Source organism: Aethalodelphis obliquidens, unplaced genomic scaffold (assembly GCF_003676395.1).
Source record: "Aethalodelphis obliquidens isolate GAN/ISIS:26980383/991018 unplaced genomic scaffold, ASM367639v1 scaffold2, whole genome shotgun sequence".
In the NCBI taxonomy this organism is placed as follows: Eukaryota; Metazoa; Chordata; class Mammalia; order Artiodactyla; family Delphinidae; genus Aethalodelphis; species Aethalodelphis obliquidens.
Window position 1 is genome coordinate 93,701,370 of NW_020837946.1, and position 26,882 is coordinate 93,728,251.

Below are 26,882 nucleotides of genomic sequence, written 5' to 3' on the forward strand. Positions count from 1 at the left end.
CATACAGACTGAAAGTGAGGGGATGGAAAAAGATATTCCATGCAAATGGAAACCAAAAGAAAGCTGGAGTAGCAATTCTTATATCAGACAAAATAGACTTTAAGGCTATTAAAAGACACAAAGAAGGACACTACATAATGATCAAGGGATCGATCCAATAAGATATAACAATTGTAAATATTTATGCACCCAACATAGGAGTACCTCAATAAACAAGGCAAATACTAACAGCCATAAAACAGGAAATCGACAGTAACACAATCATAGTAGGGGACTTTAATACCCCACTTTCACCAAGGACAGATCATACAAAATGAAAATAAATAAGGAAACACAAGCTTAAAATGATAGATTAAACAACATGGATTTAATTGATATTTATAGGACATTCCATCCAAAAACAACAGAATATAAATTTTTCTCAAGTGCTCATGGAACATTCTCCAGGGTACATCATATCTTGGGTCACAAATCAAGCCTTGGTAAATTTAAGAAAACTGAAATCATATCAAGTATCTTTTCTGACCACAATGCTATGAGACTAGATATCAATTACAGGAAAAGATCTGTAAAAAAATACAAACACATGGACAGTAAACAATACACTACTTAATAACCAAGAGATCACTGAAGAAATCAAAGAGGAAATCAAAAAATACCTAGAAGCAAATGACAATGAAAACACGACGACCCAAGACCTATGGGATGCAGCAAAAGAGTTCTAAGAGGGAAGTTTAGAGCAATACAATCCTACCTTAATAAATGGGAAACATCTCAAATAAACAACCTAACCTTGCACCTAAAGCAATTAGAGAAAGAAGAACAAAAAACCCCCAAAGTTAGCAGAAGGAAAGAAATCATAAAGATCAGATCAGAAATAAATGAAAAAGAAATGAAGGAAACGACAGCAAAGATTAATAAAACTAAAAGCTGGTTCTTTGAGAAGATAAACAAAATTGATAAACCATTAGCCAGACTCATCAAGAAAAAAAGGGAGAAGACTCAAATCAATAGAATTAGAAATGAAAAAGGAGAAGTAACAACTGACACTGCAGAAATACAAAGGATCATGAGAGATTACTACAAGCAACTCTATGCCAATAAAATGGACACCTGGAAGAAATGGACAAATTCTTAGAAATGCACAACCTGCTGAGACTGAACCAGGAAGAAATAGAAAATATGAACAGACCAATCACAAGCACTGAAATTGAAACTGAGATTAAAAATCTTCCAACAAACAAAACCCCAGGACCAGATGGCTTCACAGGCGAATTCTATCAAACATTTAGAGAAGAGCTAACACCTATCCTTCTCAAACTCTTCCAAAATATAGCAGAGGGAGGAACACTCCCAAATTCATTCTGCGAGGCCACCATCACCTTAATACCAAAACCAGACAAGGATGTCACAAAGAAAGAAAACTACAGGCCAATATCACTGATGAACATAGATGCAAAAATCCTCAACAAAATTCTAGCAAACAGGATCCAACAGCACATTAAAAGGATCATACACCATGATCAAGTGGGGTTTATTCCAGGAATGCAAGGATTCTTCAATATATGCAAATCAATAATGTGATACACCATATTAACAAATTGAAGGAGAAAAACCATACGATCCTCTCAAATGATGCAGAGAAAGCTCTCGACAAAATTCAACACCCATTTATGATAAAAACCCTGCAGAAAGTAGGCATAGAGCGAACTTTCCTCAACATAATAAAGGCCATATATGACAAACCCACAGCCAACATCGTTCTCAATGGTGAAAAACTGAAACCATTTCCACTAAGATCAAGAACAAGACAAGGTCGCCCACTCTCACCACTATTATTCAACATAGCTTGGGAAGTTTTAGCCACAGCAATCAGAGAAAAAAAAGAAATAAAAGGAATCCAAATTGGAAAAGAAGAACTAAAGCTGTCACTGTTTGCAGATGACATGATACTATACCTAGAGAATCCTAAAGATGCTACCAGAAAACTACTAGAGCTAATCAATGAATTTGGTAAAGTAGCAGAATACAAAATTTGTGCACAGAGACTCTGGCATTCCTATACACTAATGATGAAAAATCTAAAAGTGAAATTAAGAAAACACTCCCATTTACCATTGCAACAAGAAGAATAAAATATGTAGGAATAAACCTACCTAAGGAGACAAAAGACCTATATGCAGAAAATTATAAGACACTGATGAAAGAAATTAAAGATGATATAAATAGATGGAGAGATATACCATGTTCTTGGATTGGAAGAATCAACGCTGTGAAAATGACTGTACTACCCAAAGCAATCCACAGATTCAATGCAATCCCTATCAAACTACCACTGGCATTTTTCATAGAACTAGAACAAAAAATTTCACAATCTGTATGGAAACACAAACGACCCCGAAGAGCCAAAGCAATCTTGAGAACGAAAAATGGAGCTGGAGGAATCAGGCTCCCTGACTTCAGACTATACTACAAAGCTACAGTAATCAAGACAGTATGGTACTGGCAAAAACAGAAATATAAACCAATGGAACAGGACAGAAAACCCAGAGATAAACCCACGCACATATGGTCACCTTACCTTTGATAAAGGAGGCAAGAATACACAGTGGAGAAAAGACAGCCTCTTCAATAAGTGGTGCTGGGAAAAGTGGACAGGTACATGTAGAAGTATGAAATTACAACACTCCCTAACACCATACACAAAAATAAACTCAAAATGGATTAAAGAGCTAAATGTAAGGCCAGACACTATCAAACTCTTAGAGGAAAACATAGGCAGAACACTCTATGACAGAAATCACAGCAAGATCTTTTTGATCCACCTCCTAGAGAAATGGAAATAAAAAGAAAAATAAACAAATGGGACCTAATGAAACTTCAAAGCTTTTGCACAGCAAAGGAAAACATAAACAAGACCAAAAGACAACCCTCAGAATGGGAGAAAATATTTGCAAATGAAGCAACTGACAAAGGATTAATCTCCAAAATTTACAAGCAGCTCATGCAGCTCAATAACGAAAAAACAACCCAATCCAAAAATGGGCAGAAGACCTAAATAGACATTTCTCCAACGAAGATATACAGATTGCCAACAAACACATGAACGAATGCTCAACATCATTAATCATTAGAGAAATGCAAATCAAAACAACAATGAGATATCATCTCACACCGGTCAGAATGGCCATCATCAAAAAATCTAGAAACAATAAATACTGGAGAGGGTGTGGAGAAAAGGGAACACTCTTGCACTGTTGGTGGGAATGTAAATTGATACAGCCACTATGGAGAACAGTATGGAGGTTCCTTAAAAAACTACAAATAGAACTACCATACGACCCAGCAATCCCACTACTGGGCATATACCCTGAGAAGACCATAATTCAAAAAGAGTCACGTGGGCTTCCCTGGTGGCGCAGCAGTTGGAAGTCCGTCTGCCGATGCAGGGGACGCAGGTCTGTGCCCCAGTCCAGGAGGATCCCACATGCCGCGGAGCGGCTGCGCCCGTGGGCCATGGCCGCTGAGCCTGCGTGTCCGGAGCCTGTGCTCCGCCACGGGAGAGGCCACAACAGTGAGAGGCCCGCGTACCGCAAAAAAAAAAAAAAAAAAGAGTCATGTACCAAAATGTTCATTGCAGCTCTATTTACAATAGCCAGGACATGGAAGCAACCTAAGTGTCCACTGACATATGAATGGATAAAGAAGTTGTGGCACATATGTACAATGGAATATTACTCAGCCATAAAAAGAAACGAACTGAGTTATTTGTAGTGAGGTGGATGGACCTAGAGTCTGTCATACAGAGTGAAGTAAGTCAGAAGGAGAAAAACAAATACCGTATGCTAACACATATATATGGAATCTAAGGGGAAAAAAAAGGTCATGAAGAACCTAGGGGTAAGACAGGAATAAAGACACAGACCTACTAGAGAATGGACTTGAGGATACAGGGAGGGGGAAGGGTAAGCTGTGACAACCTGAGAGACTGGCATGGACATATATACACTACCAAACGTAAAATAGATAGCTAGTGGGAAGTAGCCGCATAGCACGGGGAGATCAGCTCGGTGGTTTGTGACCACCTAGAGGGGTGGGATAGGGAGGGTGGGAGGGAAGGAAACACAAGAGGGAAGAAATATCGGAACATATGTATATGTATAACTGATTCACTTTGTTATAAAGCAGAAACTAACACACCATTGTAAAGCAATTATACTCCAATAAAGATGTTAAGGGAAAAAAAAAAACCTATACATGTGTTAAAGTTCAGTGAACTGTTCACCAAAAACAAAAAAAAGGTCAATTTACTTTATGCTAATTTTAAAAATAAAATGTTTAAAAAGCAAATGGGAATATTAAAAAAAAAAAACTACTGGGAGCTCCCTGGTGGCGCTGTGGTTAAGAATCCACCTACCAGGGCTTCCCTGGTGGCGCAGTGGTTGAGAGTCCGCCTGCCGATGCAGGGGACACGGGTTCGTGCCCCGGTCCGGGAAGATCCCACATGCCGCGGAGCAGCTAGGCCCGTGAGCCATGGCCGCTGAGCCTGTGCGTCCGGAGCCTGTGCTCCACAACGGGAGAGGCCACAACAGTGAGAGGCCCGCCCACCGCAAAAAAGAAAAAAAAAAAAAGAATCCACCTACCAATACAGCGGACACAGGTTCAAGCCCTGGTCTAGGAAGATCCCACATGGTGCGAAGCAACTAAGCCCATGCGCCACAACTACCGAGCCTGCGCTCTAGAGCCCTCAAGCCACAACTACTGAGCCCACGCACCTATAGCCTGTGCTCTGCAGCAAGAGAGGCCACCACAATTAGAAGCCTGTCCTCTGCAATAAAGAATAGCCCCCGCTTGCTGCAACTAGAGAAAGGCCGCGTGCAGCAACGAAGACGCAACGCAGCCAAAAATAAATAAAACAAATTTATTTTAAAAAAAAACTACTAACAAGTGACTTCCGTTAATAAAGAAATCACTAACAAGTGATTTATTAATTTCATACATAGAAAGGTTTCATGTATTTATTCAATGAATATTTAACTATGGACTACTTGTCAAATACACTTTTTTGAAATATATATTAAAAAGCTGAACAGAAATTATATAGCAGCAGTGAGATTTTGATATATGCACTATGTGTTATTATCTTATTAAATCCTCACAGTTACTCTCAAAGGCACTTATTATTTATTATTCTTACTTTACCAATGCAGAAACCAAATCAGAGAAATTAAATAACTTGCCCAAAGTTGCTGAGATAATAAGTACTTGAGCTAGAAATTAAACATTAGTTTGTCTAATTCAGCATCTGACCAAACAGTAGATGGTCAATTAATGCTGAATGAATGAATGCACATAAATGCATGCTCTATGATACAAGCTGCCTTCTGACATATTTTGTCATGTTAAATGTATGTATTCACATTTTAAAAGATAAAAGAATCTAGATGGATTACATTAAATGGGTAATTTATTCATTAAATTCCTTTTGTAGTTAAGTTCACAGTTTTTAAAAGATCAGATTAAAATAACAGGACTATTTGTGAAACATTAACCAGTTTATTGCACTTGCAAATAGTTTTCTTCTTTTTAGTGCTACATAATCTACTTGATATAGTAATCACAATGGAATGAAGAAAAAAGAAACAAACACAGATACTGTCATTTTCCCTTTCCTTAGAAATTCTTTAATAAAAAAAATCAAAAGACCAACTCACACCAACAGAATAATTTAAAACCAGTATATAAATTTCCTTCAACTAGGTCTCCTTCCTTGACCATATACTCATACTTGGGCCATTTTGATGGTAGTATGTTTTAACACCAACCTCTTCAAAATAAAGAGATGCTGAGAATAATTGAAAAAAGATTAAAAGACCTTTAGAAAGTTTAATAGACGTAAGAGAGTTTTGATGTTATCACATAACTGTTTGAGATCAACATTTTATGTCAATTCAATTTTCAGCAATATATATTAAGTTTCCTATGATATTTAAGCGTTCTATGCTAGTCATCAGAATTATAGTTAGGTACAACCTAGATTATGACACATACTGTTCAGAAAGGATTTAACAGCAGGACTATGACTGCTATCCTCAGAAAGGCCTACTTCTAAGGCTGCCCGTTGGCTGGTACCTGGGAACCTGGATTTGTGGAGGCGTCTCACCATTTTCCCTAACTGATGAGTTACTGTGCCTAAACTGTTTGTACAAACAAAGCGGTTTATGCTGAACACCTGCTTTCCTTTTAGGAGTCTCAAATTTTGTTATGTAACAGTCAGAGGGTGCCTACGTGACCAGCCCCTAATTAAAAACCTGAGAGCTGAGGCTTTAACAAGCTTCTCTGGTAGAAAACGTTTCATATGTGTTGTCACAACTTGTTGCTAAAGGAACTGAATATGTCCTCTGTGACTCCATTAGGAAAGGACTCTTAAACACTTGCACTTCCTCCAAACTTTGCCTAAGGCACCTTTTCCCTTTGCTGATTTTGCTTTGCATGCTGTCACTCTAAGAAATCCTAGCAATAAGAGCAACTACATGCTGAGCCCAGTGGGAACTCCTAGAAAATCATCAAACCTGGAGTCAGTCATGGGGCCTTCCTGACATACATACTAAAAGTTATCTGAGTAAAATGTATACTTACCATCTTACCAGGCAATGTGCTCTGGGAGGAAAGTCATTATTCATACACAGCAAATCTTGCATAGATTGTGGAATAACATCTACAGAAATATTTGATAATTAAAAAGTGAGTATGTTCATTCTAAGGCAGAATTTTATCACATGATTTAAAGAAATCATTCTATGACATGTCTTGCTAGTCCATGTAGTTTTGCGACTGCTTAACGATTTGTATCTAAGGCTAACTCTAAGCTTTGGAGGAAGACCAGTGTCTCGCTTGCTCTCTCCCTTTTCTTTAAAAAAAAAAAAAGTCCATAAAAAAATATATATTGATATATATATCATTCCCATGTTTATATTTTCCATTCTTCTAAATCATGATTCAAACAATTTCTCATTCCTTACTAGAAAACCTTGTTTTATTTGTTCTTCTTAGCCTGCCCTTGTCTTTACTTTTCTTCAAAATTATACTTAGAAGTCTGTCAACTCTATACACTTCCCATGGCTAGCCTTTGCTCACCCCTGGCCGTCTTAAATATTCTTGTAAAACCACTACGCAGCTTCTCCTTTATAACCCATATATCTGTAAGTACATGCATTACTATCCATAATAAGATACTAACATCAATGATAATTACTTACACTCGTAAATGCATAATAAATTCAAAGCATAAAGAATAATGTTTATAAAAATATTTCCTGGAACCTCCCTGGAGGTCCAGTGGTTAGGACTCCGCACTTCCACTGTTGGGGGCGCAGGTTCGATCCCTGGTCGGGGAAGATCCCGCATGCCACACTGTGCAGCCAAAAAAAAAAAACCAATTTCCTTTTGCTGTATAGCTATACTTGCTGAGCAAATTTGTATTTTGTTAATTTGAAAAAAGAATAGGAGAACACTATTGACTTGATGCTCTAATTAAAACAATAAGCAACTCCAATAAATAAAAGACCGGTGTTCAAATCTTCTGACCTCTGATAATCGTTTTAAACACGTATCTCCAAATTAACTGAGCTAATGGTTTGCTTGTAGCTTCTACCATTAGTTACAGCTTCAATCACGACCAAATTAAAACTGCCCAATACATACACACATGCAGCAATAATGCCTTAACTACCTTAAATCCATTCACCTTCTCTCATCATCTATTCATCTATTCTCTCATCTCTATTCATCTCAGAAACACTGATTCTAGGGGCTTCCCTGGTGGTGCAGTGGTTGAGAGTCCACCTGCCGATGCAGGGGACACGGGTTCGTGCCCCAGTCCGGGAAGATCCCATATGCCGCAAAGTGGCTGGGCCCATGAGCCATGGCCGCTGAGCCTGCGCATCCGGAGCCTTGCTCCGCAATGGGAGAGGCCACAACAGTGAGAGGCCCGCGTACCGCAAAAAAAAAAAACTCTTAAAATGGATCTTTCTCTTAAAATGACTGATAATATAAAATCAAGTTGCCTTTGCAAGTTTGTAAATTATGCCTAGCAAATAAAATATATGCCTTTTTGGGGAAGAAACTAACTCTTAAAATTATTTATTAAGCTGCAAATGATGTTTGCTAACTTGAATACTAACTGCAATGCTTATACAAGAGCCTGGTAAACATCAGTAATCATGAGATAGGTGCTTATGTACAGTATCTTATTAAATCCTCCCATTAACCCTCCAGGTAGTATTACTCCATTTTACAAATGAGATCAGTCAAATTTAGAAAGGTCAAGTAACTAGTAAGTAGAAAAACCAGAATTTTAATCCACTTGATCTGACTCTGAAGTCTGGGGTATATCCAAAACATGACACTGACTAATCAATAACTTTTTTAAAATTCTTCAAAGCCCAGCTTAGTTACTTAATTCTCTATAACATCTTCTCTAATCTCTCTGGACTAAAAGTGATCTTTCCTATTCTGAACTCCAGTAAGACTTTGTGCTTTGGGATGGTACTTACCACTTTTTACCTCTTACTATTGTTACTTACTTATAGACTTTATCACCCCTACTGGAATGTAAACTTTTCTCAGTTGGGCTTAGCAGAGTACCGAGCACATCTCAGGCATTCAATAAATATGTGCTGATTTAATTAATTTTAAAATAAATGATGCTGCAATTTTTCCTCTGCAAAGATCATACTCTATTTCAGATGTGAAACGACTCTGCATATGTAAAATATCTCCAGAGGATACTACTTAATTAAGAGAACTAAATTCATAATTCAAAATTATAATCACTCTTACAAGAGTTTAAAAGTATGTAGTACAAACTTACCTTCTAATACTTCATCCTTTCCTTCTTTATCAGGGAATTCTTGTACAAGATAATGATGAGTGATTGAGAACTTGAAATCAGCAAATGAAATCTCATCTGATTTCTCTTCCCATGTGCCAGAAGTAAATATACCCTGTATTTAACAAAAAAAACAAAAAAAGGAAAAACATCTACTTTATGGTATTCAATAGTTACCATTAGGTTTATTAACCACAGATCTTTTTTCCCTTTTTCTGCCCATTAATCTAAAAGTTCAATCCTATATTTATCCTTCCCATAATAAAAGGAAAAGGAAAAATATGTAAGTGAATAAACAAAGAGGAAATTATTTTATAAACTATTTATCAGTGCTCCTTTAGAAGAAAATTCCCCTAGAATATTAACTATCAAGTGACTTACAAAATTGTAATTTTCAAGTAATTTTTGTAAGATGAGTCTCTATATAAAATCATGAATATACAGTAAATCCCATGCCTCTTCACACACCAATAAAACCCCAACACCTTCTCTACCAACAGCAGAATCTGTGAGTAGCTTTTAACTGAAAATAGTTAAGTTTCATAAATTTTAAAAATTATAAAAAAATACACGACAATATTATTTTTATTATAAAGATCTCAAATCTAATAACATCACTACATGGTACACAGAATTACTGGATATCAGAAATTGCTTCAAAAAAGAAAAGCAAATTTGTAAAATCAATTTAAGTCACATGAAATCTGTAGTACTTATTTGCTTAACAGGTTCTGCAAGCTTCTTTATCAACCTTTGGCATTCAAATATTTTCAATTAAACAGCAACTTCTTCATTGGAAAATATTTTAATTAAAAATTCCAAACAGCCCTCTTACTTACACAACATAACCATAAAAAAGGATTTTTGCCACAAGTCCTCTAGTCTCCCATAGCTATTCTTTCCACTGGAGAGATATTACAGATAGTCATTACAGCACAGCACCACCACTACAAGGCAGAAATACCAACTCAGCAACTTCCAAATACAGATAGCCCAAAACTAGACAGGAAAAATGTAAGGAATGATTCTCTGCATTACTGAATTTTTTAAAAGTGTTTTTCAGACTGTACCTAAGTTTTATGTGTTCCTGGCAAGGTATTTATAATTCTGAATCTTTTTATTAGGAGAATAATCACCATGTATGATACATATCAAAAACTATGATTTTTATACACTGGGTTTCTTTAAAGTGAGGTTAACCTGTGTTAAGATATATATGGCCTGTACCAAAAGTCTCAAACTGCAGTAAGTAATAAATGATATACGTAAGAGCTTGGTTTGCTAGGAAGAATGCCCACAATAAAGCAGTGAAAGCTAAAACTAAGGTGGGGGGGAAAGTCCGGAAAGTGAGAGATAAGTCCCCTTTTCAAGCTTGCAGAAAACCTGAAATTTTTTTTTGCCATATTTTTAATTGAAATATAGTCAATTTACAATGTTATGCTAGTTTCTGATGTACAGCAAAGTGATTCAGTTATACAATCCATACTTTTTCATATTCTTTTCCATTATGGTTTATTACAGAATATTGAATATAGTTCCCTGTGCTATACAATAGGACCTTGCTGTTTATCCATTCTATATATAATAGTTTACACATCTGGTAGTCCCAAACTCCCAGTCCTCCCCTCCCCCTTGGCAATCACAAGTCTGTTCTCTATATGTCTATGAGTCTGTTTCTGTTTCATAGGTAAGTTCATTTGTGTCATATTTTATTTTTCTTTTCTTTTTGCAGTACCCGGGCCTCTCACTGTTGTGGCCTCTCCCGTTGCGGAGCACAGGCTCCGGACGCGCAGGCTCAGCCACCATGGCTCACGGGCCCAGCCGCTCCGCAGCATGTGGGACCTTCCCGGACGGGGGCACGAACCCGTGTCCCTTGCACTGGCAGGTGAACTCTCAACCACTGCGCCACCAGGGAAGCCCTGTGTCATATGTTAGATTCCACATATAAGTGATACCATATGGTATCTGTCTTTTTCTTTCTGACTTACTTCACTTAATATGATAATCTCTAGGTCCATCCATGTTGCTGCAAATGGCATTATGAAATATTCCCTTAAAATGATACAAGAAACATTATCTGACCCTAATCCTGCATTCTAGGTATAACTGTCAACCTTACTGAACAGCTATCTCAAGGTGGATTTGGTTGTATTCAATATAGAGGGCATGCAGGTTCTGTATCCAAAACAAACTTTTTAAGATAATTTAGCTTAACTGAAAAACAACACTCCAACCTCCCTCCTTCCATTCCATTATGATACAGTCACTTGACACCAAATTCCAGTATGGTGTATATTTACTACTAGAACCAGAAAGGATAACTCTAGTTCAGAATTAATCTAGTAATTCATCAAAAATAACTTCTGATGGCCCTAATTAGAAAATAAAAAGAATTAAGCACACAGACTAGAAAGAAAGCTGTCTGCATTCACAGATGGCATGATTATGTACATAACATATCCAAAGGAATCTACAAAGTACCAAAACTGAGTTTATAAAGTTGTGGAATTCAAGGTCAGTATACAAAAATCATGTGAATTTTTATATACATATACTGAGCAAACGCTTGGGAAATTAATTTTTTTTAAATACCACTCTTAAAACATCAAAAAAAATCAAATATCTAGTGAAAAGACAATGAAAGATGAGCAAGAACTCTACCTAAAATACCTCAAAGCATTACTAAAAGATATTAAAGACCTAAACAGAGATATTTCATGTACATGGACTGGAAAACACAACACCATTAAGATGTCGATTCTCCCAAATTGATCTATAACTTCAACACAATCCTAATCAAAATCCCAGCAGGCATTTCGTAAAAACTGCCAAGCTGATTCTAAAACTAACATGAAAATCCAAAGACCCTAGAATAGCTAAAATAATTTTTGATGAAAAGTATACTACCTGATTTTAAGATTTACTTTGCTACAGCAATTAAGACAGTACAGTACTGGCATAAGGACAAATAGATCAATGAAACATAACAGATAGTCCAGAAATATATTCATACTAATACTTCCTTTTACAACAGAGGAGCCTCTACAATTCAGTAGGGAAAGGATGGTCTTTTCAACAAATGGTTCTGAAATAATTAGATATTCATATGGAAGAGAACACAGAATATCCTCACAACCTTAAAATAGGCAAAAATTCCTTTGACAAGACACAAAAGTCACTAACAATAAAATCAAAAACTGAGAAAATGAACTTCACTAAAATAAACATGCTCATCAAAAGACACAATTAAGAAAATCATTAGGAAAGCCATAGACTAATAGGAAAACTCAAAACATATATCTGACAAAAGACTCACAACCAGGATGTACGAGAATAATTTTTAAAACGAAACAATCCAATATTTTTTAATGAGCAAAATACTTGAACAGACACTTAGCAAAAGAAGGTATGAATGACTAATAAATAGTTAACTGTGATGAATCACCAGATACTACTGAATTTCAGTAGTCGACAGCGAAATGCAAATTAAAACCACAATGAGATACCACTTCACACCCAGTAAGATGACTAAAAATAAAAATCTGACAATGCCAACTGTCAGAATGTAGAGCAACTTGAAATCTCACATACTGCTAAGAGTATACAATGGTACAATCTTGTACTTTAGAAAAGTTTGGCAGTTTCTAATAAAACTGAACACAAGACCTAGCAATTCTGCTCCTAAGAATATACTCAAGAAAAATCAAAGCATATGTTCACCAAATTGTTCATAGCAGATTATTAATAATAAGAAAAAAATGGAAACAATTTAAATATTTATCAATAGGAGAAAGGATAAACACACTGTGGTACAGTCATACGATCCAAAAAATGATGTGTGTAACATGGATGAATTCTTAAAATATTATGTTGAGCAAAAAGTCAGACACGAATGCATAGTGTATGATTCCACTTATATGAAACTCAAGAATGGGTAGAATTAATATATAGTGAAAGAAATAAGAACTATGGTTACTTAAGAGATAGAGAGAAAAACAAGGAATCTTTCTGGGATGATGAAAATTATTTTTTACTTTAGATGGTAGTAACATGGGTACATACATTTGTCAAAATAAACTGTAAATCTGAATTTTGTCCATTTTACTGTATGTAAACTATAACCCAACAAAGAAAAAACACCAATAGAACACCTCTTTAAAAAGAGATAAGGAGATATGGGGGAATATTAAACTTCTGAGGAAAATGCGGTAGGTAGGGAGAGGAAGATGCTTTTTTTCCAAGAGAAAAGATAATGGCAATTATGTAAGAACAACATGCACTAAACATCATCATGTGGACCCAACAATCCTTTCCACTCATCTTTCAACTTAATAAATTTTAGGTAATTAAGAAATATTCTCAGCCAGAACTTTGGAGGGCCAAAGACCTCAGCAAGATAAAGGTCACTCTTTTAGTTGAGCCCTTCACAATGTCAGGCCCAGACTATTTTAATAGCTTTCTACTGGTCTCCGTATCCCTACCCTACAATCCTTCTTCCTAAAATATAAATCTGATATTGTTCTTCTGTTTAAAATACTTTAGTGGATTTCCATAACCTATAAGTGGCTTCCAGAGATGTTTAATCAGGTATTCTATCAGTAAAAGATTTTGAGTATCCACCTCCATATATGTATATTTTTATTAACAAATTAAGCATTACTGTAGCAATATATTATGCATATGATATATAAAACAAAAACATTAAAAAGGGATATAAACATGTAATATAATTAGAAGTCATAATACAAAAATGGCTCATCACAAGCACCTCTAAGTGTGGCATTACTGGGTTGGCCAAAAGGTTCATTTGGTTTTTTCTGTAAGATGGCTCTAGTAGCACTTAGTTGTCTTTAACTTCATTTGAAACAATTTTGTTAGACTGTATGTGACAGCTGTCATATCAGCATGCATTTAAGAAAAGATTTATCAAAACTGGTGAATTTTTGTGTAGCCATTTTAATACTGAAGATGAAAGAAAAAAGCAACATTTTCGGCATATTATGCTTTATTATTTCAAGAAAGGTAAAACGCAACTGAAATGCAAAAAAAAGATTTGTGCAGTGTATGGAGAAGGTGCTGTGACTGATCGAATGTGTCAAAAGTGGTTTACGAAGTTTTGTGCTGGAGATTTCTCGCTGGACGATGCTCCATGTTCAGGTAGACCAGTTGAAGTTGACAGCGATCAAATCAAAACATTAACTGAGAACAATCAATGTTATACAGTGCGGGAGACAGCCGACCTACTCAAAATATCCAAATCAAGCACTGAAAATCATTTGCACCAGCTTGGTTATGTGAATTGCTTTGATGTTTGGGTTCCACATAAGTTAAGTGAAAAAAAACTTCTTGACTGTATTTCTGTATTCAATTCTCTACTTAAATATAATGAAAATGTTCCATTTTTAAAATAAATTGTGACAGGCGATGAAAAGCAGATACTGTACAATAATGTGGAACGGAAGAGATCGTGGGGAAAGTGAAATGAACCGCCACCAACCACACCAAAGGCCCGTCTTCATCCAAAGAAGGTGATGTTGTATATATGGTGGGATTGGAAGGGAGTCCTTTATTATGACCTCCTTCTAGAAAACCAAACGATTAATTCCAACAAGTATTGCTCCCAGTCAGACCAACTGAAAGCAGCACTCAACAAAGAGCATCCAGAATGAGTCAAGAGAAAACGCATAACCTTCCATCAGGATGACGCAAGACCGCATGTTTCTCTGATGACCAGGCAAAAACTGTTACAGCTTGGCTGGTTCTGATTCATCCACTGTATTCACCAGACATTGCATCTTTGGATTTCCATTTATTTTGGTCTTTATAAAATTCTCTTAATGGAAAAAATTTCAATTCCCTGCAAGACTGTAAAAGGCACCTAGAAGAGTTCTTTGCTTAAAAAGGTAAAAAGTTTTGGGAAGATGGAATTATGAAGTTGCCTGAAAAATGGAAGAAGGTAGTGGAACAAAAGGGTGAATACGTTGTTCAATAAAGTTCTTGGTGAAAATGAAGAATGTATCTTTTATTTTTACTTAAAAACCGAAGGCACTTCTTGGACTGGTAGAAACACAAACCCACCAGACTTGGCCCCACCCCTTTGCTGGTTTATCTCCCATGGTTACCTTCCACCTACCCTGTGTTACAATCCTAACAACTTGTATTTCCTCAGAGGTGTGCTTTATCTTTGACATCTGGGCACAGACTATTTATCCTGCTCTTCTCTACTTCCTCTTAGCATACCCTTCACATATTCATTCTTCAAAACTCATCCTAAATGTTATTTCCTGTAGAAAATCTGCTTTACTTCCATGAAAGGTAATGATCCTCAATGTCTTGTTCAAATCATTAGAATGGCTTCTTATTCAAGTCACTTACTTATATATCTATTTCTCCATTAGACTGTAAAGTGCAAAGACTACAGTCTATTCTTTGCAGCCCAGAACTTAACAGTGCCTACATGCTTAATAAGTATCTTAGGAATTACCTTTATCAGTATTCACAAAGAAACCCATGTTTTCCAAATATACTGGAAATATTTCAGTAAGTACACAGAATATATAGTCAGAGGTCTAGTCTAACAACTTGAAATACCACACAACCCAGTCCCTAAAGGTATGCTCTCTGACTTGAACTGACATATGTACATCACAGTCCTCATGTTGAGTTCCTCGTGAAGTTAATTTCCTCATGGTATAAATCAAACACGTGGATAAACTCACTGCCTTCCTGGATTAAGGGATTTTCTGTAACACCTAAACATAAGCCATCTTTAAGATTTATTGGTTACCAGAATCAAATTTCACATCATAAACAAGCTACCATTAAAAATATAATCTTTCATTATAAAACTAAAACTCTGTTTAAATTACTGTTTAACAAATTATTAAAAAATTTTTTCTTCTATTGACAAAAGCAACACATTATTGAAGAGGAAAAAAATATAGTGAAGCATAAAACCTAGTGGGTTTTTTTTCCATTTCTTTTTTTGAAGAGCACAGAACTGTGGTTCTCACCCTAATTAGACTTCATAATCAACTACAAGGCTTTCAAAAACATACTGATAACTAGGCTCCAGAACAGACTAATTAAATCAGAATCTCTGAGGTTGTGTCGAAACCCTAGAATTTTTCAAAAGCTCCCCAAGTGATTCTAATGTGCAACCAGGGTAATCAAAACCTTGGTATAAAGCTAAAAATGAAAGTTTTCATGCACTAATGGAGGAAATCTTTTTGAACGTTTGCAGTATTGAAATACAAATATTAAAAAGCCATCTATCTATGTTGGGACAACTGAATATCCGTATGCAAAAAAAAAGAAGTTGGAACCTTTATCCTTACACTAGGCATGAAAACTAACTCAAAATGGATGACAGACCTAAATGGAAGAGCAATAACTATAGACACCATCAAGAAAGTGAAAAGACAGACCACAATACATGCTGCAACATGGCAAATGGGAAAAAATGCGTGAATTATATATCTCATAAGGGACTTATATCCAGAATATACAAAGAACATTTACAAATGAATAATAAAAAGATAAATAATCCAATTTAAAAATGGGCAGGAGGCTTCCCTGGTGGCGCAGTGGTTGAGAGTCTGCCTGCTGATGCAGGGGACACGAGTTCGTGCCCCGGTCTGGGAGGATCCCACATGCCGAGGGGCGGCTGGGCCCGTGAGCCATGGCCGCTGAGCCTGCGCGTCCGTAGCCTGTGCTCTGCGACGGGAGAGGCCACAACAGTGACAGGCCCGCGAACCGCAAAAAATAAAATAAAATAAAATAAAAATAAAAATGGGCAGGGACTTTCCTGGTAGTCCAGTGCTTAAGACTCCAAGCTTCCACTGCAGGGGGTGTGGGTTTGATCCCTAGTCAGCAACTAAGATCCCACATGCTGCCCAGTGCAGCCAAAAAAATAAAAATAAATAAATAAATCTACTTTAGAAAAAAAATGGGCAAAGGATCTGAAAAGACATTTCTCTAAAGAAGATATACAAGTGGCCAATAAGAACATGAGAAAGGGACTTCCCTGGTAGCGCAGCAGTTAAGAATCCGCCTGCCAATGCAGCGGAAATGGGTTCGAGCCCTGGTCTGGGAAGATCCCACATGCTGCAGAGCAACAAAGTCCAGGCACCACAACTACTGAGCCTGTGCTCTGGAGCCTGCGAGCCACAACTACTGAGCCCACAGACTGCAACTACTGAAGCCCACGCACCTAGAGCCCGTGCTCTGGAACAAGAAAAGCCACCACAATGAGAAGCCTGCGCACCGCAACGAAGAGTAACCCCCACTCGACGCAACTAGAGAAAGCCCATGCACAGCAACAAAGACCCAATGCAGCCAAAAATTAATAAATTTAATTTATTAATTTTTAAATAAATTTAATTAATAAATTAAAATAACATGAGAAAATGTTCAACATGAACAGCCATTAGGAAACTGCAAATCAAAGCCACAGTGAGACATCACTTCATATCCACTAGGATGGCTATAATTAAAAGATAACATCAAGGGAGGAGATCAATTGGTGGAGTAGGAGAATGCTGAGCTCACCTCCCCACAGGAACACATCACAATACAGCTACATGAGGAATTCTTATTGAAAACAAATTGGAGAATGACAGAAGGACTCTTCTTCAACCAAGGCTATGAGGAAAGATCCACACAAAGTCAGGTAGAAAGTGAGGAGAAGCAATCAGGATCTGCAGCACTAGGAGGCGACACAGAAGAGGAGACGGATATCACAGGCTCAGAGATCCTCCGTGGGGAGTGAGTGGTCCAAGCCACATATTGAGCACCACCTCCCTGGGGTTCAATACCAGGAAGATGTGTCTCCTTAGCTGGTTTGAAAACTAGTGGGACTTATAGGAGGGCTATATAAGAAACTGAGATTCTACTCCTGAAGAATGCACACACATGCTTGCTTACTCCCAGGAATAAGGCCTAGGAAGAAGAGTGAAACTTCCTTGGGCTCTGGCTGGTTTCCCAAAACCACACACAAACTGTGGGCACCCTGGCCCACACCAAGCACCTCTCCAGCACCTCTAGCTATTTATTTATTTATTTTATTTATTTATTTATCTTTGGCTGCACTGGGTCTTCATTGCTGCATGCGGGCTTTCTCTAGTTGTGGCAAGCGGGAGCTACTCTTCGTTACGGTGCACGGGCTTCTCATTGCAGTGGCTTTTCTTGTTGTGGAACATGGGCTCTAGGTGCACGAACTTCAGTAGTTGTAGCACATGGGCTCAGTAGTTGTGGCTTGCGGGCTCCAAAGCGCTGGCTCAGTAGTTGTGGTGCATAGGCTTAGGTGCTCCGCGGCATGTGGGATCTTCCCAAACCAGGGCTCGAACGCCTGTCCCCTGCATTGGCAGGTGGATTCTTAACTACTGCGCCACCAGGGAAGCCCCAGACATTTTTTAAATGTCTGTACAGATTACTTCCCTGACCTTCAGGATAAGAACTACACCCACTGAGTGTCTACTAAGTCAAGTAATTAATGTGTAATTATATGTGTATGTTCATGATTGTGTGTCTGCATACATAAAATCTCCTAACGCTGTCATATAAGTTTCAACCCTATTTTATAGATAAGAAAAGGTTCAAAGATTTAAAAACCTGTCCAAGGCTACCATACCATTAAGTACTAAAGCTAGAATTTGATCCACCACAGCCTGGTTCTTTCCAGTAGAAGCTAAGGCAGATAGACATAAACACGCACATATACATATATAAATTCAATAGTACATACGCGAACAAGATAAACAAGGAGAACAATGTATGGGTCAGAGCTTAAGGAGATGGTTGGATAAATATCAAGTGAGTCAGAAATGGATTCATTCAGAAAAGTGGATCCCCATTAGTCTGTAGGTAAGGTAAGGCTAATAAGAAAGAACAGATAATGGTCTGGGGCAGGACACTGGATGTCAAATTTAGGGAACAAATAGTCCAATTCAGCTGAAGTTTCCTAGAAGGAATAGAGAAAAAAGGTAGAGAGAGACCTGACAGTTGATGTCTATGAATATCAGTTCTAGGAGTTTCAACTTCACCCTGTGGGCAATGAAGAGCCTTTGAAGGCTCTTTCTGTGTAGGCTTGTAACGAGATAACGGTATTAGTTGAGGAGAATTCCTCTGAACACCCTGGATGGAAAGAAGAAATAGGAAAGAGCTAAGGTAGGGAAGAGGATAGGAAAAAATATTTGCAGGTTATGTATCATATATTGGGTAGGCCAAAACGTTCGTTCGGGTTTTTCCATAACATCTTATGGAAAAACCCGAACGTACGTTTTGGCCAACTCAATAAGAGATTAATATCTAGAATGTAATAAAGAACTCTTACAACTTAACATGTGCATTAAAAAGTGAGCAAAGAGACCTTCAAGATGGCAGAGGAGTAAGACATGGAGATCACCTTCCTCCCCACAAATATATCAGAAACACATCTACATGTGGAACAACTCCTACAGAACACCTACTGAACTGTGGCAGAAGACTGAGACTTCGCAAAAGGCAAGAAACTCCCCACGTACCTGGGTAGGGCAAAAGAAAAAAGAAAAAACAGAGACGAAAGAATAAGGACGGAACCTGCACTTCTGGGAGGGAACCTGCACCTCTGGGAGGGAGCTGTGAAGGAGGAAAAGTTTCCACACACTAGGAAGCGCCTTCACTAGTAGAGACTGAGGGTGGGCAGCGGGGGAAGCTTCGGAGCCACAGAGGACAGCGCAGCAACAGGGGTGCAGAGGGCAAAGCGGAGAGATTCCCGCACAGAGGATGGGTGCTGACCAGCACTCACCAGCCCAAGAGGCTTGTCTGCTCACCCACCGGGACGGGCAGGGGCTGGGAGCTGAGGCTCGGGCTTCGGAGATCAGACCCCAGGGAGAGGACTGGGGTTGGCTGCATGAAAACAACCTGAAGGGGGCTAGTGCACCACAGCTAGCCAGGAGGGAGTCCGGGAGAAACTCTGGACCTGCCTAAGAGGCAAGACACCATTGTTTCGGGGTGCAGAAGGAGAGGGAATTCAGAGCATCGCCTAAACGAGCTCCAGAGATGGGCGCGAGCCGCAGCTATCAGCACGGACACTAGACGAGCATGAGACGCTAAGGCTGCTGCTGCAGTCACCAAGAAGCTTGTGCGCAATCACAGGTCACTATCCACACCACTCCTCCCAGGAGCCTGTGCAGCCCGCCACTACCAGGGTCCCGTGATCCAGGGACAACTTCCCCAGGAGAACACATGGGGCCTCAGGCTGTTGCAATGTCACACCGGCCTCTGCTGTCGCAGGCTCGCCCTGCATTCTCTACCCCCCACCTCCCCCAAGCCTCAGTGAGCCAGAGCCCCCTAATCAGCTGCTACTTTAAATCCATCCTGTCTGGGCAGGAACAGACGCCCTCAGGAGACCTACACGCAGAGCCGGGGCCAAATCCAAAGCTGAACCCCAGGAGCTGTACGAACAAAGAAAAGAAAGGGAAATCTCTCCCAGCAGCCTCAGGAGCAGCGGATTAAGTCTCCACAATCAACTTGATGCACCCCGCATCACTGAAGTACCTGAATAGACAAAAAATCATCCCAAATTGAGGCGGTGGACTCTGGGGGCAACTGTAGACTTGGGGTTTGCTTTCTGCATCTAATTTATTTCTGGTTTTATGTTTATCTTAGTTTAGTATTTAGAATTTATCATCATTGATAGACTTATTGATTTGCTTGCTCTCTCTCTTTATAAGGATTATATATATTTTTTTCCTTTTTGTCTTTTTGTGGGTGTAGATGTATGCTTCTTTGTGTGATTTTGCCTATATAACTGCTTTTACCACTTGTCCTACGGTTCTGTCTGTGTTTTTGTTTTTGTTTTTTTAGTATAGTTTTTAGCACTTGTTATCACTGGTGGATTTGTTTTTTGGTTTGGTTGCTCTCTTCTTTCTTTTCTTTTTTTTTATTAATTTTTTGTTATTTTTAATAATTTTTTTATTTTTTATTTTAATAACTATTTTTTTTTCTCCCTTTTCTTCTGAGCCATGTGGCTGACAGGGTCTTGGTGCTCTGGCCGGTTGTCAGGCCTGTGCCTCTGAGGTAGGAGAGACAAGTTCAGGACATTGGTCCACCAGAGACCTCCCAGCTCCAAGTAATAAATGGCAAAAGCTCTCCCAGAGATCTCCATCTCAATGCTAAAACCCAGCTCTACTCAACGACCAGCAAGCTACAGTGCTGGAAACCCTATGTGAAACAACTAACAAGACAGGAACACAACCCCACCCATTAGCACAGAGGCTGCCTAAAATCATAGTAAGTCCACAGACACCCCAAAACACACCACCAGATGCTGTCCTGCCCACCAGAAAGACAAGATCCAGACTCATCAACCAGAACACAGGCAACATTCCCCTCCACCAGGAAGCCTACAAAACCCACTGAAGCAACCTTAGCCACTGGGGACAGACACCAAAAACAACATGAACTACGAACCTGCAGCTTGTGAAAAGCAGACCCCAAACACAGTAAGGTAAGCAAATTGAGAAGAGAGAGAAACACACAGCGGATGAGGGAGCAAGGTAAAAACCCACCAATCACACAAAGGAACAGGAAATAGGCAGTCTACCTGAAAAACAATTCAGAGTAATGATAGTAAAGATGATCCAAAATCTTGTAAATACAACAGAGAAAATACAAGAAACACTGAACAAGGACCTAAAAGAACTAAAGAGCAAACAAATTATGATGAACACCACAATAAATGAATTTGAAAATCTCTAGAAGGAATCAATAGAGAATAAATGAGGCAGAAGAATGGATAAGGGACCTGGAAGATAAAATAGTGGAAATAACTACTGCAGAGCAGATTAAAAAAAAAAAAACAATGAAAAGAATTGAGGAGAGTCTCAGAGACCTCTGGGACATTAAATGAACCAACATTCAAATTATAGGGGTCCCAGAAGAAGAAGAAAGAAAGAAAGAGACTGAGAAAATATTTGGAAAAATTATAGTTCAAAACTTCCCTAACATGGGAAAGGAAATAGTCAATCAATACCAGGAAGGGCAGAGTGTCCCATACAGGATAAAACCTAGGAAAAACACACCAAGACACATATTAAGCAAACTATCAAAAATTAAATACAGAGAAAAAGTATTAAAAGCAGCAAGGGAAAAACAACAAATAAGACACAAGGGAATCCCCATAAGGTTAACAGCTGATCTTTCAGCAGAAACTCTGCAAGCCAGAAGGGAGTGGCAGGACATATTTAAAGTGATGAAAGAGAAAAACCCACAACCAAGATTACTCTCCCCAGCAACAATCTCTTTCAGATTCGAGGAAGAAATTAAAACCTTAAGAGATAAGCAAAGGCTAAGAGAATTCAGCACCACCAAACCAGCTTTACAACAAATGTTAAAGGAACTTCTCTAGGCAGGAAATGCAAGAGAAGGAAAAGACCTACAATAACAAACGCAAAACATTAAGAAAATGGTAACAGAAACATACATATTGATAACTACCTTAAATGTAAATGGATTAAATGCTCTAAGCAAAAGACACACACTGGCTGAATGGATACAAAAACAGAACCCATATATATGCTGTCTACAAGAGACCCACTTCAGACCTAGGGACACATACAGACTGAAAGTGAGGGGATGGAAAAAGGTATTCCATGCAAATGGAAACCAAAAGAAAGCTAGAGCAGCAATTCTCGTATCAGACAAAATAGACTTTAAAATAAAGATTATTACAAAAGACAAAGAAAGATACTACATAATGCTCAAGGTATCAATACAAGAAGATATAACAATTGTAAATATTTAAGCACGCAACATACAAGCACCACAATACATAAGGCAAATGTTAACAGCCATAAAAGGGGAAATCAACAGTAACACAATCATAGTAGGGGACTTTAACACCCCACTTTCACCAATGGACAGATCATCGAAAATGAAAATAAATTAGGAAACACAAGCTTTAAATGATACATTAAACAAGATGGACTTAATTGATATTTATAGGACATTCCATCCAAAAACAACAGAATACATCTCAAGTGCTAATGGAACATTCTCCGGGACAGATCATATCTTGGGTCACAAATCAAGCCTTGGGTAAATTTAAGAAAATTGAAATCGTATCAAGTATCTTTTCCGAGCACAACACTGAGACTAGATATCAACTGCAGGAAAAAAACTGTACAAAATACAAACACGTGGAGGCTAAACAATACACTACTAAATAACCAAGAGACCACTGAAGAAATCAAAGGAGAAATCAAAACACACCTAGAAACAAATGACAATGAAAACATGATGACCCAAAACCTATGGGATGCAGCAAAAGCAGTTCTAAGAGGGAAGTTTATAGCAATACAATCCTACCTCAAGAACAAGAAACACCTCAAACAACCTAACCTTGCACCTAAAGCAATTAGAGAAAGAAGAACCAAAAAACCCTAAAGTTAGCAGAAGGAAAGAAATCATAAGAATCAGATGAGAAATAAACGAAAAAGAAATGAAGGAAACAATACCAAACATCAATAAAACTAAAAGCCGGTTCTTTGAGAAGATAAACAAAATTGATAAACCATTAGCCAGACTCATCAAGAAAAAAAGGGAGAAGACTCAAATCCACACAATTAGAAATGAAAAAGGATAAGTAACAACTGACACTGCAGAAATACAAAGGATCATGAGAGATTACTACAAGCAACTCTATGCCAATAAAATGGACAACCTGGAAGAAATGGACACACTCTTAGAAAAGCACAACCTTCCAAGACGGAACAAGGAAGAAATAGAAAACATAAACAGACCAATCACAAGCACTGAAACTGTGATTAAAAATCTTCCAACAAACAAAAGCCCAGGACCAGATGGCTTCACAGGTGAATTCTATCAAACACTTACAGAAGAGCTAACACCTATCCTTCTCAAACTTTTCCAAAATATAGCAGAGGGAGGAACACTCCAAAACTCATTCTACAAGGCCACCATCACCCTGATACCAAAACCAGACAAAGATGTCACAAAGAAAGAAAACTACAGGCCAATATCACTGATGAACATCGATACAAATATCCTCAACAAAATACTAGCAAACAGATTCCAACAGCACATTAAAAGGATCATACACCATGGTCAAGCAGGGCTTATCCCAGGAATGCAAGGATTCTTCAATATACACAGATCAATCAATGTGATAAACCACATTAACAAATTGAAGGAGAGAAACCATATGATCCTCTCAAATGATGCAGAAAAAGCTTTCGACAAAATTCAACACCCATTTATGATAAAAAAAAAAAACCCTCCAGAAGGTAGGCACAGAGGGAACTTTCCTCAACATAATAAAGGCCATATATGACGAACCAACAGACAACATCGTTCTCAATGGTAAAAAACTGAAACCATTTCCTCTAAGATCAAGAAAAAGACAAGGTTGTCCACTCTCACCACTATTATTCAACATAGCTTTGGAAGTTTTAGCCACAGCAATCAGAGAAGAAAAAGAAATAAAAGGAATTCAAATCGGAAAAGAAGTAAAGCTGTCACTGTTTGCAGATGACGTGACGCTATATGTACAGAATCCTAAAGATGCTACCAGAAAACTACTAGAGCTAATCAATGAATTTGGCAAAGTAGCAGGATACAAAATTAATGCACAGAAATCTCTTGCATTCTTATACACTGATGATGAAAAATCTGAAAGAGAAATTAAGGAAACCCTCCCATTTACCACTGCAACAAAAAGAATAAAATACCTAGGAATAAACCTACCTAAGGAGACAAAAGACCTGTATGCAAAAAACTACAAGACAGTGATGAAAGAAATTAAAGATGATATAAATAGATGGAGAGATATACCATGTTCTTGGATTGGAAGAATCAACATTGTGAAAGTGACTATATTATCCAAAGCAGTCTACAGATTCATTGCAATCCCTATCAAACTACCACTGGCATTTTTAACAGACCTAGAACAAAACATTTCACAATTTGTATGGAAACACAAAAGACCCCGAATAGCCAAAGCAATCTTGAGAAAGAAAAACGGAGCTGGAGGAATCAGGCTCCCTGACTTCAGACAATGCTACAAAGCTACAGTAATCAAACAGTATGGTACTGGAACAAAAAAAGAAATATAGATCAATGAAACAGGACAGAAAGCCCAGAAATAAACCCACACACATATGGTCACCTTATCTTTGATAAAGGAGATATCTTTGATAAAGGAGGCAAGAATACACCGTGGAGAAAAGACAGCCTCTTCAATAAGTGGTGCTGGGAAAACTGGACAGGTACATGTAAAAGTATGAAGTTAGAATACTCCCTAACACCATACACAAAAATAAACTCAAAATGGATTAAACACAATGTAAGGCCAGACACTATCAAACTGGCCTTACACTATCAAACTCTTAGAAGAAAACATAGGCAGGACACTCTATGACATAAATCACAGCAAGATCCTTTTTACCCACCACCTAGAGAAATGGAAATAAAAACAAGAATAAACAAATGGGACCTAATGAAACTTCAAAGCTTTTGCACAGCAAAGGAAACCATAAACAAGACCAAAAGACAATCCTCAGAATGGGAGAAAATATTTGCAAATGAAGCAACTGACAAATGATCAGTCTCCAAAATTTACAAGCAGCTCATGCAGCTCAATAACAAAAAAACAAACAACCCAATCCAAAAATGGGCAGAAGACCTAAACAGACATTTCTCTAAAGAAGATATACAGATTGCCAACAAACACATGAAAGAATGCTCAACATCATTAATCATTAGAGAAATGCAAATCAAAACTACAATGAGATACCATCTCACACCAGTCAGAATGGCCATCATCAAAAAATCTAGAAACGATAAATGCTGGAGAGGGTGTGGAGAAAAGGGAACACTCTTGCACTGTTGGTGGGAACGGAAACTGATACAGCCACTATGGAGAACAGTATGGAAGTTCCTTAAAAAACTACAAATAGAACTACCATACGACCCAGCAATCCCATTACTGGGCATATACCCTGAGAAAACCATAATTCAAAAAGAGTCATGTACCAAAATGTTCACTGCAGCTCTATTTACAATAGCCAGGACATGGAAGCAACCTAAGTGTCATCAACTGATGAATGGCTAAAGAAAATGTGGCTCATATTTACAATGGAGTATTACTCAGCCATAAAAAGAAAAGAAATTGAGTTATTTGTAGTGAGGTGGATGGACCTAGAATCTGTCATACAGAGTGAAGTAAGTCAGAAAGAGAAAAACAAATACCATATGCTAACATATATACATGGAATCTAAAAAAAAAGGTTCTGAAGAACCTCAGGCCAGGACAGGAATAAAGACACAGACGTACAGAATGGACCTGAGGACACGGGGAGGGGGAAGGGTATGCTGGGACGAAGTGAGACAGTGGCATGGACCAAATGTGAAACAGATAGCTAGTTGGAAGCTGCCACATAGCACAGGGAGATCAGCTTGGTGCTTTGTGACCACCTAGAGAGATGGGATAAGGAGGGTGGGAGGGAGACGCAAGAGGAAGGAGATATGGGGATATATGTATAGCTGGTACACTTTGTTATAAAGCGGAAATTAACACACCATTGGTAAGCAATTATACTCCATTAAAGATGTTAAACAAAAATGAGCAAAATCATCTCCATAGCAGATATACAAAATGGCCAATAAGCACAAGAAAAGATGCTCAACATCACTAATCATTAGGGAAATGCAAAGCAAAGCCACAATGAGATCAAAACCACTTTACACCCATTAAGATGGCCACAAAAAAAAAAAAAAAAAAACACAAGTGTTGGTGTGGATGAGGAGAAACTGGAACCCTTGTGCATTGCCAGTGGAAATGTAAAATGATGCAGCTCCTGTGAAAAACAATATGGTGGTTCTTCAAAAACTTAAAAATAGAACTACCAATGATCTAGCAATTCCATTTTTGGGTATATACCCAAAAGACTTAAAAGCAGGGACTCAAACTGGTATTTGTACAACCATATTC

General features: G+C 38.1%; 1 protein-coding gene across 3 annotated transcripts in view; it reads right to left on the reverse strand.

The window, feature by feature from the left end:
• The window catches only part of RAB3GAP1 (RAB3 GTPase activating protein catalytic subunit 1), a 150,608-nt gene that overhangs the window by 101,887 nt on the left and 21,839 nt on the right, over window positions 1-26,882 (reverse strand). For 2 of the 3 annotated variants that reach the window (XR_003438314.1, XM_027132338.1), the window contains exons 4-5: window positions 8,873-9,005; window positions 6,640-6,718 (exon numbers count right to left, since the gene is read on the reverse strand). Coding sequence is in view for 1 of the 3 variants with exons in the window: in XM_027132338.1 (XP_026988139.1) it covers window positions 6,640-6,718; window positions 8,873-9,005 (212 nt within the window). In the remaining 2 variants the exon portion in view is untranslated. Of the gene's footprint in view, window positions 1-6,639; window positions 6,719-8,872; window positions 9,006-26,882 lie in introns of those variants that run through there. The other variant, XM_027132345.1, reaches the window with a different exon arrangement.